We start from the raw sequence: 13,079 nt of genomic DNA, 5'->3' as shown, positions 1-13,079 counted from the left end.
CAGCAATGTACTTTAGAAGAACGATGAGTAGAGTACCAACTTTGGCATCGCTCGAAGTACGATATAAAAAAACTTTTGGTCACAAACTTCGTGATTTTATTGCCCTATGTGGTCACTATTTCGCTCCAGTTAAGAAATACGTTTTCCCAAGTTTCATCGCGGTTCACTATTTCTATACGATATCCCTCACACTAATAACTTCCATCTTGTTATATCCCATCAAAAACACAAGGTACATTGACACGTTGTTTTTAGCAGCAGGTGCAGTTACCCAAGGTGGTCTGAATACTGTGGATATCAATAATTTAAGCCTGTATCAACAAATTGTTTTATACATCGTATGCTGCATATCAACACCAATCGCCGTTCATAGTTGTTTGGCCTTCGTACGGCTTTACTGGTTTGAACGTTACTTTGATGGTATTAGAGACTCTTCAAGACGGAATTTCAAGATGAGAAGAACAAAGACAATTTTAGAAAGGGAACTAACTGCAAGGACCATGACCAAGAATAGAACGGGTACTCAAAGAATGTCTTATCCAACGAAGCAAGATAAAACAGATGATTTCCAAGAAAAGTTATTTAGTGGGGAAATGGTTAATAGAGATGAGCAGGACTCAGTTCACAGTAGCCAAAACTCACATGATGTTAGTAATGATAGCAACAATAATAGTACGAATCACAATGGTAGTAGTGGTAGTTTAGATGATTTTGTTAAAGAAGACGAAACGGATGAGAATGGAGAACATTTGGAAAACAACTCATACTCAACTGTTGGTAGTTCTTCTAATACAGTTGCAGACGAAAGTATAACCCAGAAGCCCAAGATAAGTTGCCTTCGATTCGATGAATCACAAAATAGAAGAAAACAGACGAGAGTACCCTCAGAAAAATTCGCTAAAAGAAGAGGTTCAAGAGATATTAGTCCAGCAGATATGTATCGATCTATTATGATGCTACAAGGTAAGCATGAGGGAACTGCTGAAGATGACGGTCCGCCTCTAGTCATTGGGTCTCCCACGGAAAGTACAAGAAATATAAGTAATGTTGGTAAACTAAAGATGGCTACGGCAATAGACAGTAGTACAATCAAAATTCAAGATAAAGGGAACGATAGCGATACTGGCCAAAATTACGCACCAAGTGGTTCAAATACTTCCACGAGCGTTTCGGACGAAGGTTCGTTGCCTACAAATTTTGATAGTAGGGTACCTTCGTTAAGGACCACTACACGTAGATCAAATTCAGGCCCAATAGCCATTACTGATAATGGGGAAATGGATAAAAAACATGGTCCATCAATTCAATTTGATATAACCAAACCTCCTAGAAGAGTTCCGAAAAGAGTTTCCACTATGGATGATTTTAACTTAAGGTCTTATATTCCTCATAAAAAAAAATCGAAAAAGTACATCATGAAACATTTTCCCAAGGCTCGGCGAATACGGCAACAAATCAAGAGAAGACTTTCTACCGGTTCGATTGATAAGAACGGAAGCGGTAATATTTCTGATAGAAAACCTATTTCTGAGTTGGATAATGATGACAACGATGGTGATAATAATGAAGAATACTTTGCCGATAACGAGAGCGGTGATGAGGATGAGCGAGTGCAGCAGTCTGAACCACAGTCTGATTCTGAACTCAAATCGCATCAACAACAACAGGAACAGGAACAGCACCAGGAACAACACCAATTTCAGCAGCACCTGCACCGCATGTACCAGACAAAATCATTTGATGATAATCGTTCGAGAGCGGTCCCCATGCAACGTTCCAGGACTATTGATATGGCTGAGTCAAAAGATTTAAATGAACTTGCAAGAACTCCTGATTTTCAAAGAATGGTTTATGAAAATTGGAAAGCCAATCATAAAAAAAAACCAAATTTCAGGAAGAGGGGATGGAACAGCAAGATGTTTGAGCATGGTGCTTATGCATCTGATAGTGACCACAACTACCCTGAGAATGGTAATACTGGAAATAGTATATTTCACTACGCAGAATCCATTTTACATCACGATGGCCCTCATAGAAATGAAAGCGAAGATGTATCATCAGAATCTAATGAAAATACTTATCCCGCGAATGGAAGAAATGACCACAATGATTTCAATGGTTATCCCACCTATAATGACGATGAAGAAGGCTATTATGGTTTACATTTTGATACCGATTATAACATGGATCCTCATCATGATTTATCCAAGGGCACTAGTAAAACATACTTATCATGGCAACCAACGATCGGACGTAATTCTAACTTTCTTGGATTAACAAGAGCCCAGAAGGACGAATTAGGTGGTGTTGAGTATAGAGCCATCAAATTGTTATGCACCATATTAATTGTTTATTATATCGGATGGCACATTGTTGCTTTCGTTATGTTAGTACCTTGGATTGTCCTAAAAAAACATTATAATGAGATTGTTAAAAGCGATGGTGTCTCTCCTACATGGTGGGGATTCTGGACGGCAATGAGTGCGTTTAATGATTTAGGTTTGACGTTAACTCCAGATTCAATGATGTCATTCAACAAAGCTGTGTACCCATTGATTGTTATGATTTGGTTCATTATTATTGGAAACACCGGGTTTCCTATCCTTCTTAGATGCATTATTTGGGTGATGTTTAAACTGTCCCCTGATTTATCACAAGTGAGAGAGAGCTTGGGGTTTCTCTTAGATCACCCACGTCGTTGTTTCACACTGTTATTTCCTAAGGCAGCCACCTGGTGGCTACTTTTAACACTTGCAGGACTGAATATAACTGATTGGATTTTATTTATTATTCTAGACTTTAGCTCCGCCGTCGTCAAATCATTATCAAAAGGTTATAGAGTCCTCGTAGGGTTGTTTCAATCTGTTAGCACAAGAACTGCCGGGTTCAGTGTTGTTGATTTGAGTCAGCTACACCCCTCTATCCAAGTCTCTTATATGCTTATGATGTATGTTTCTGTGCTACCATTAGCTATTTCTATTAGACGGACGAATGTTTACGAGGAGCAATCTTTAGGGCTATATGGAGATATGGGGGCGAAACCAGAAGATACTGATACTGAAGATGATGAGGACGATGAAGAAGACGATGAGGAGGAAGACAAGAACCATGAAGGTCAAAGTAGTGAAAGAAATAAATCAAACAATAGGAAAAGAAGAAAAAAGAAGACTAAAAACTCCAATGAAATATCTACCAAGTCCTTCATAGGTGCGCATTTAAGAAAACAACTTTCTTTCGATTTGTGGTTTTTGTTTTTAGGTTTATTTATCATCTGCATTTGTGAAGGAGACAAGATAAAGGACGTACAACAACCAAACTTTAACGTATTTGCAATTCTTTTCGAAATTGTTAGTGCTTATGGTACAGTCGGTCTATCATTAGGTTATCCGAACACCGACCAGTCATTTTCAAGACAACTTACTACTTTATCTAAGCTGGTCATCATCGCGATGCTAATTAGAGGTAAAAACAGAGGTCTACCATATTCTTTGGATCGTGCAATTATTTTGCCTAGTGATAGACTTGAGCATATTGACCGTCTTGAGGGCATGAAGTTAAAGAGACAGACCAGGTCCAATACAGAAGATCCAATGACAGAGCATTTCAAGAGAAGTTTCACCGACGTGAAACATCGTTGGGGAGTACTTAAGCGTAAGACCACCCATTCCCGTAACTCAAAAAGGAACAGCACAATAGTTTAGCATATTTACTCATATTTACTCATATCATGAATATAGAATATTTCGAATTTCTGACTATTTAAGAAAGTAGCCCAGCAGGTAATGTTGTTTTTTTTGCACAGAGAAGAGCCATCGCTAGTTAAGATGATGTATACCCGCCTTGGTATATTTTGATTTCTTCACATTTCTTTTTCTTAAGGCCCTTAAAAACGCGGGACTGCTCTCTGATAATGTACAACATACAATGTCTGAAATAAAGCTTTCGTCATCGTTAACGCCGTCAGTACATTGTCTCTATTTCTGCAAGAGTAGAAAATCCTGCACTATTCACTGCGCACATGTCTTATGGACTTTTTTCTGTGGCCCGCCGGTTTTCTCCGATGAATGTTAAAAGAAAATTGTCACACCAAACACAACGACTCTTTCTTTCTTGGCCTTGAAAAAAAATCAGCAAAAAATATAGGACAAATGGTATGGACAGAAAGTATAAATACTTTGACAAAATCCTCGGTCATCGATTTTATCCCGAGAGAGAATCCTCTCTTTGTTTGTCATTTAATTCAATTAGTAAAATGTCATATCCAGTATGTTTTAACTACACCAATTTTCTTTCAAATTATCATCTTTCATAACATTTCCTCTTGTATTTCTATCTTGTTCTTGATCGTGGAGACTAAAAAACCGTCGACAACAACCACAAACAAAAGGTTTCCTAAACATTTTCTCTACGGAAGCACTTGAGAAAGAATTGAGGAATACCGCTATATCTAGCTGAAAAAACTTATAAATACTACTACTTTTTTGCTAAAGCCCCACCGCATTCAACTTTGAATTGATTAGAAGGACCACTACTATTCCCTTAGCATTTGAATTTGAGTATGTTATTAATAACTTTCTTAAAAAAGCCTCAGTATCACTATCTATTTAGACCATGCAATGTCAGGCGCAACGTATTAGGCATATATTCTGTGATATAGCTTATCGGAAGCTCTTTAACTCTGCGATGAAAGATATCTTTTATCTACAATGAAACGGAAAAAAAAAGAAACAAAAAAAAAGAAACGAATGGCAATTGGATAGCGATATTAATAGCGATGCTAATCTTTTTATTAGTTTTGAATTTGTTTGGCGTTCAACCTCAATCACTTCGATCAACAATTACTAACACTAGAAACAATAAGAACAGAAAATCCATAACTAATTGCAGCATTTAACACAAACTTTTTCTAATAGAATATATCAATCTTAACATGGCCGCTATTGCTCCAACTGCCCCAATTTCTCCTCCAATGGAATCTACAGGTGACCGTCTGATCACGTTGGAACTTAAGGATGGCACGCTTTTACAAGGTTATTCGTTCGGTGCTGAAAAATCCACCGCTGGTGAATTAGTTTTCCAAACTGGTATGGTTGGTTATCCTGAATCCGTCACTGATCCATCTTATGAAGGCCAAATCTTAGTCATCACTTACCCATTGGTAGGTAATTATGGTGTTCCAGATATGCACTTGAGAGATGAACTGGTCGAGGAACTGCCAAGATATTTTGAAAGTAATAGAATCCATATCGCTGGTCTAGTTATTTCTCACTATACCGACGAATACTCTCATTATCTTGCTAAATCTTCCTTAGGTAAATGGTTACAAAATGAAGGGATCCCAGCTGTTTATGGTGTTGATACAAGATCATTGACCAAGCATTTGAGAGATGCAGGTTCGATGTTGGGTAGATTGTCTTTGGAAAAAAGTGGCTCTGACAGGACTATCTCAAGATCTCCCTCTTGGAAAGATTCATTTGATGTTCCTGAATGGGTAGATCCTAATGTTCAAAACCTGGTTGCTAAGGTCTCCACTATTGAACCAAAATTGTATGTTCCTCCAGCGGACAGTAAGCATATTGAATTACAAACCGGACCAGATGGTAAAGTTTTGAGGATTCTAGCCATTGATGTCGGTATGAAATACAATCAAATTCGTTGTTTCATCAAAAGGGGTGTAGAACTAAAAGTTGTCCCATGGGACTATGATTTTACTAAAGATGATTATGATGGTCTGTTTATTTCCAACGGTCCAGGTGATCCATCTGTTCTATCAGAACTATCTCAAAGATTGGCAAGTGTTCTGGAAGCTAAAAAAACTCCCGTATTCGGTATTTGTCTCGGTCATCAATTAATAGCAAGAGCTTCTGGCGCATCCACATTGAAATTAAAATTTGGTAACCGTGGTCACAACATACCTTGCACATCAACTATAAGTGGTCGTTGTTACATAACATCTCAAAATCATGGGTTTGCTGTAGATGTGAACACTCTAACTCCTGGCTGGAAGCCATTATTTGTTAATGCAAACGATGATTCTAACGAAGGTATCTACCATACCGATTTGCCATATTTTTCTGTTCAATTCCACCCAGAATCCACACCTGGACCAAGAGATACAGAATTCTTGTTTGATGTTTTCATCCAAGCAGTTAAAGAATTCAAACACACACAGGTTTTGAAGCCAATTGCGTTCCCTGGTGGTCTTTTAGAAGATAACGTGAAGGCACACCCTAGAATCGAAGCGAAGAAAGTTTTGGTCCTAGGTTCCGGTGGTTTGTCCATTGGCCAAGCTGGTGAATTTGACTACTCTGGTTCTCAAGCTATCAAAGCTTTGAAAGAAGAGGGTATTTATACAATTTTGATTAATCCAAACATTGCCACTATTCAAACTTCTAAAGGGTTGGCCGACAAAGTTTATTTCGTCCCTGTTACTCCAGAGTTTGTAAGAAAAGTGATTTTACATGAAAGGCCAGATGCCATTTATGTCACATTTGGTGGACAAACTGCTTTATCTGTTGGTATTGCCATGAAAGATGAATTTGAGGCTTTAGGAGTGAAGGTCTTGGGTACTCCAATTGATACTATTATCACTACCGAAGACCGTGAACTTTTCAGCAACGCTATTGATGAAATCAATGAAAAGTGTGCTAAATCGCAAGCCGCTAATTCAGTAGATGAAGCATTAGCTGCTGTGAAAGTCATTGGTTTCCCTGTTATCGTGCGCGCTGCATATGCATTGGGTGGTTTGGGTTCTGGTTTCGCGAATAATGAAAAGGAATTAGTTGACTTATGTAACGTTGCATTTTCGTCTTCTCCCCAAGTCTTGGTTGAGAAATCCATGAAAGGTTGGAAGGAAGTTGAATATGAAGTCGTCCGTGATGCCTTCGATAACTGTATTACTGTTTGTAACATGGAAAATTTTGATCCACTAGGTATTCATACTGGTGACTCCATCGTTGTAGCTCCATCGCAAACTTTGTCTGATGAGGATTATAATATGCTAAGAACTACAGCTGTTAATGTTATTAGACATTTGGGTGTTGTTGGTGAATGTAATATCCAATATGCTTTAAATCCCGTTTCTAAGGATTACTGTATCATTGAAGTTAATGCTCGTCTGTCGCGTTCTTCTGCGTTAGCTTCTAAGGCTACCGGTTATCCATTGGCATACACCGCAGCTAAGTTAGGTTTGAACATCCCATTAAATGAAGTTAAAAACTCCGTCACAAAATCTACATGTGCTTGCTTTGAACCTTCTCTAGATTACTGTGTCGTCAAAATGCCAAGATGGGATTTGAAAAAGTTTACCAGAGTATCCACTGAATTATCTTCATCGATGAAGTCCGTTGGTGAAGTTATGAGTATTGGTAGAACTTTTGAAGAGGCTATTCAAAAAGCCATTAGATCCACAGAGTATGCGAACCTAGGTTTCAACGAAACAGATTTAGATATAGACATTGACTATGAGTTAAACAACCCTACTGATATGCGTGTCTTTGCAATTGCGAATGCTTTTGCCAAAAAGGGTTACTCTGTCAATAAAGTTTGGGAAATGACCAGGATTGATAAATGGTTCTTGAACAAGCTTTACAACTTGGTCCAATTTGCTGAGAAAATTAGTTCATTTGGTACCAAAGAGGAATTACCTTCTTTGGTTCTAAGACAAGCCAAGCAATTAGGTTTTGATGATAGACAAATTGCAAGATTTTTGGATTCTAATGAAGTTGCTATTCGTAGATTAAGAAAGGAGTACGGCATTACTCCATTCGTCAAACAAATTGATACGGTTGCAGCTGAATTTCCTGCATACACAAACTATTTATACATGACATACAACGCCGACTCACACGATTTATCCTTTGATGACCACGGTGTCATGGTTTTAGGTTCTGGTGTTTACCGTATTGGTTCTTCCGTCGAATTCGATTGGTGTGCTGTTACTGCAGTTAGAACATTACGTGCAAACAAAATTAAAACTATCATGGTGAACTATAATCCCGAAACCGTTTCTACAGATTATGATGAGGCCGACAGGTTATATTTTGAAACCATCAACCTTGAGAGAGTTTTGGATATATACGAGGTTGAAAATTCAAGCGGTGTGGTTGTCTCAATGGGTGGTCAAACGTCCAACAACATTGCCATGACATTACATCGTGAAAATGTGAAAATCCTTGGTACATCCCCTGATATGATTGATTCTGCTGAAAATCGTTACAAATTTTCTCGTATGTTGGATCAGATTGGTGTTGATCAACCAGCTTGGAAAGAATTGACATCTATGGATGAAGCTGAATCTTTTGCTGAAAAGGTAGGTTATCCCGTCTTAGTACGTCCATCTTACGTGTTATCCGGTGCTGCCATGAATACAGTCTATTCCAGAAACGATTTGGAATCATACTTGAACCAGGCTGTTGAAGTCTCTCGTGATTATCCTGTGGTTATTACTAAATATATTGAAAATGCAAAGGAGATTGAAATGGATGCAGTTGCAAGAAATGGTGAATTGGTTATGCATGTTGTTTCTGAACATGTTGAGAACGCAGGTGTTCACTCTGGTGATGCAACATTAATTGTTCCACCTCAAGATTTAGCTCCTGAAACAGTTGATAGAATTGTCGTTGCAACTGCTAAAATTGGTAAAGCTCTGAAGATCACAGGTCCTTACAACATTCAATTCATAGCAAAAGACAACGAAATCAAAGTCATTGAATGTAATGTTCGTGCCTCGAGATCTTTTCCATTTATTTCTAAAGTTGTTGGTGTCAATCTGATTGAATTGGCAACGAAGGCTATAATGGGTTTACCATTTGTACCTTACCCTGTTGAAAAATTACCAGATGATTATGTGGCAGTGAAAGTCCCACAATTTTCCTTCCCACGTTTAGCAGGGGCAGATCCTGTTTTAGGTGTTGAAATGGCCTCTACTGGTGAAGTCGCTACCTTTGGTCATTCCAAATATGAAGCGTACCTAAAGTCTTTGTTGGCAACTGGCTTTAAACTTCCAAAGAAGAACATATTATTGTCTATTGGTTCTTACAAGGAAAAGCAAGAATTGCTTTCGTCCGTTCAAAAGTTGTATGATATGGGATACAAATTGTTTGCGACATCTGGTACTGCTGACTTTTTGTCTGAGCATGGTATTGCTGTTCAATACTTAGAAGTCTTAAACAGGGATGATGATGACCAAAAATCAGAATATTCGCTTACTCAACATTTGGCAAATAATGAGATTGATCTATACATCAATTTGCCTTCGGCTAACAGATTCCGTCGCCCTGCATCATATGTTTCAAAGGGTTATAAAACACGTCGTTTGGCTGTTGATTATTCAGTTCCACTGGTTACTAACGTCAAGTGTGCAAAATTGTTGATTGAAGCCATTTCAAGAAACATTACTCTGGATGTTTCTGAACGTGATGCTCAAACTTCCCATAGAACTATTACCTTACCAGGCTTAATTAATATCGCAACGTATGTTCCAAATGCATCTCATGTTATCAAAGGTCCAGCTGAACTAAAGGAAACTACACGTCTATTTTTGGAGTCTGGTTTTACCTATTGTCAATTGATGCCTAGATCCATTAGTGGACCTGTTATTACCGATGTTGCATCATTAAAGGCTGCTAACTCTGTTTCTCAAGATTCATCTTACACTGACTTTTCATTTACTATCGCCGGCACAGCACACAATGCACAAAGTGTTTCTCAATCTGCTAGTAAAGTCACATCATTGTTTTTGCCCCTACGTGAACTAAAGAACAAGATCACGGCAGTAGCCGAACTTTTGAATCAATGGCCGGCTGAAAAGCAAGTGATTGCCGAAGCTAAAACCGCAGATTTGGCGTCTGTGTTGTTGTTGACATCCCTCCAAAATAGATCCATTCACATTACTGGTGTCTCGAATAAAGAAGATTTGGCTTTGATTATGACAGTCAAGGCCAAAGACCCTAGAGTAACATGTGATGTCAATATCTACTCTTTGTTTATTGCCCAAGATGACTATCCAGAAGCCGTTTTCTTGCCTACTAAGGAAGACCAAGAATTTTTCTGGAACAATCTTGATAGTATTGATGCTTTCTCTGTCGGTGCTCTTCCTGTCGCCTTAGCAAATGTTACAGGCAATAAGGTTGATGTCGGTATGGGCATCAAAGATTCCTTACCATTATTATTGGCTGCAGTGGAAGAAGGCAAATTAACCATTGATGATATCGTCCTTCGTTTACATGATAACCCAGCCAAAATTTTCAGCATTCCTACTCAAGATTCAGTTGTTGAAGTTGATTTAGATTACTCCTTCAGACGTAATAAGAGATGGTCACCATTCAACAAAGATATGAATGGTGGTATTGAACGTGTTGTTTATAACGGCGAAACACTAGTTCTGAGTGGAGAATTAGTTGCACCTGACGCAAAGGGAAAGTGCATTATCAATTCAAGTCAGGCGTCCATCACCGCTACTGCAGAGGTACAATCTACCAGTACGAAGAGAAGATTTTCAGTTACGGATGAAGCAATGGCTGATAACTTAGATGCCGCGGAGGATGCAATTCCAGAACAGCCTTTGGAACAAAAATTGATGTCTTCAAGGCCACCAAGAGAACTTGTTGCTCCAGGTGCCATTCAGAACTTGATCCGTAGTAATAATCCATTCCGGGGCAGACATATACTGTCTATCAAACAATTCAAGCGTTCTGATTTCCATGTATTGTTTGCTGTCGCCCAAGAACTAAGAGCGGCTGTCGCAAGAGAAGGTGTATTGGATCTAATGAAAGGCCACGTTATTACCACAATTTTCTTTGAACCATCTACTCGTACTTGTTCTTCGTTCATTGCTGCTATGGAACGTTTGGGTGGTAGAATTGTAAATGTTAACCCATTGGTTTCTTCTGTCAAGAAAGGTGAAACCCTTCAAGATACTATTAGAACTTTGGCTTGTTACAGTGATGCCATTGTTATGCGTCATTCAGAAGAAATGTCTGTTCATATTGCTGCGAAATATTCCCCTGTTCCGATTATTAATGGTGGTAATGGTTCTCGTGAGCATCCTACTCAAGCCTTCTTGGATTTGTTTACTATTCGTGAAGAAATTGGTACCGTTAATGGTATTACTGTCACTTTTATGGGTGACTTAAAACACGGTAGAACCGTTCATTCATTATGTCGTTTGTTGATGCATTATCAAGTAAGAATCAACCTTGTTTCTCCTCCAGAATTGAGATTACCAGAAGGATTGAGGGAAGAACTAAGAAAAGGTGGCTTGCTTGGCGTGGAGAGTCTCGAATTGACCCCTCATATCATCTCGAAGACCGATGTTCTGTATTGTACTAGGGTCCAGGAAGAAAGATTCAATAGTCCCGACGAATACCAACGTTTGAAGGACACTTACATTGTGGACAACAAGATTTTGGCACATGCTAAAGAAAATATGGCTATCATGCATCCATTACCTCGTGTAAACGAAATTAAAGAGGAAGTGGACTACGATCATCGTGCCGCTTACTTCAGGCAAATGAAGTATGGTTTGTTTGTCAGAATGGCGTTATTAGCTATGGTCATGGGTGTTGATATGTGAGTAAGTAAGAGGCCTATCCATGCTTACTCTCTATAATCGATTACAGGACTTTTTTAGTCGATTTTTTATTTTGTATATTAACTCAATTATTTGATTTTAAAAGTTTTAATTCTTATATAAATAGAAGATAGGACGCTTAGCTAACAAGATACTTTGGAGGCGCTAAAGTGTGAATTAGCTGCGGGACGAACGGTGGCCATGTTCTATATTGCCTTGTTCTCATTAACTCTTGATTTCACCTGAGTTTGTCCGTGACGGTGAGAACTATAAGGGTTTGAAAAAGCTCTCTCGAAAAAAGATGAAACTGAATAACAAGTATAGAATAGCTGGTGCATGTGATAAAGAACCGTAACTCTAGGTCCCATAAATATGTTAAAACTACTTTTGAGAGAAGCTGTATCACGAAAAACGCTGTTAAAGAGTTTTAGATATTTCCACTTCACAAAATATTCCCACAGAGACAATTTATCACCCACCACAGATATATTTCGCAACGCAATGAAACGCAAACGTGAGCTGGCCAGTCTCAGGGAACAAAATCATGGAAGTGCATCTAAAAATGCTGTTCTTCCTACAGGGTATATAAAGCGTCAAAAACAACCGCAAAGAAATGCTACCAAGAAAAAGAGAATCTTCATAACATGGAGCACTGGAACAGATAGAGCTAAAGAGGCCGCAAATTCAGTTGTTACTGAAATATTTAAAAAAAATTATAAGGGAAACATTAAAGTTGTAGATCCTACTACTCACAGAATCGAAGCATCAAATATTAGGTATTTTGCCAAGGGCATTGACCTTGATAAAGTCGGATTGAGTATTGTCAACGTTGAGCAAATTGATGATGAAAATCAAGTCCCACTTGTTAAAATAGTGGAAAGTCGAGTGGCGTTAAAAAAATACTCAGACTTCCTTGCTAAAAAGAAAGAGAAGGAACTAATGCAACTGGGAGTATTAAATAAATCTTTCAAAAATTTAGTAACCGATAAAAAGGAAGGTAACTTGAAGCATATAAAAATATCATGGCAGATTGAGAATGATGACTTAGAAAAGCAAAAGGCACACGAAATAGTTTCATTGTTAAAAAAAGGAAGTAAAGTAACATTATATCTTGATGACAAGAATAATATAAACTCGAACAATTGGCTTGAGAGTTTTGAAGAGCTAGACCACTTCCAAAAAGATAGCGCAACCAGACTGTCAAAATTAGTGTTGCAAAAAAGGGCAGCTGTTCTGGAGATATTGAAAGAAACAGTCAAAGAGCATGCTAATGATCCTGTTTTGCTAGGTAACATAGGCACAAAAATGATAATGAAATTGACGCCAAAAGATGTTAAACCACAGAACAACGATAAAAAGATGCTAAAGGAATTGAGGAGACAAGAGAGACAAGAAAAGTTAAATAAAAGAATTGAAAAAAAGAAAGAAAAAATGAAGGAAATGTAAATAGAAAAAGTGACAACATAATGTATATAGCGTACACTAAATTATTACATGCTATTGAAAT

At 38.1% G+C, this 13,079-nt stretch overlaps 3 protein-coding genes across 3 annotated transcripts; all 3 read left to right on the top strand.

The window, feature by feature from the left end:
* Positions 1-5: 5 nt before the first annotated feature.
* Positions 6-3,701, top strand: TRK1 (Trk1p; the record flags this gene model as incomplete). Its single annotated transcript, XM_056223398.1, has 1 exon — positions 6-3,701. The coding sequence occupies one exon, from the start codon at positions 6-8 to the stop codon at positions 3,699-3,701; it is 3,696 nt and encodes a 1,231-aa protein (XP_056077420.1).
* A 1,229-nt stretch (positions 3,702-4,930) lies between these two features.
* On the top strand, positions 4,931-11,575 carry URA2 (bifunctional carbamoylphosphate synthetase/aspartate transcarbamylase; the record flags this gene model as incomplete). Its single annotated transcript, XM_056223396.1, has 1 exon — positions 4,931-11,575. The coding sequence occupies one exon, from the start codon at positions 4,931-4,933 to the stop codon at positions 11,573-11,575; it is 6,645 nt and encodes a 2,214-aa protein (XP_056077419.1).
* A 369-nt stretch (positions 11,576-11,944) lies between these two features.
* Positions 11,945-13,018, top strand: AIM23 (Aim23p; the record flags this gene model as incomplete). The annotated part of the gene is made up of 1 exon (XM_056223395.1): positions 11,945-13,018. One exon carries the CDS (start codon positions 11,945-11,947, stop codon positions 13,016-13,018), a length of 1,074 nt encoding a protein of 357 aa, XP_056077418.1.
* Positions 13,019-13,079: the final 61 nt, after the last annotated feature.

This window comes from Saccharomyces mikatae, assembly GCF_947241705.1.
Source record: "Saccharomyces mikatae IFO 1815 strain IFO1815 genome assembly, chromosome: 10".
NCBI lineage: Eukaryota > Fungi > Ascomycota > Saccharomycetes > Saccharomycetales > Saccharomycetaceae > Saccharomyces > Saccharomyces mikatae.
This window is presented reverse-complemented; position numbering and strand designations above follow the sequence as displayed.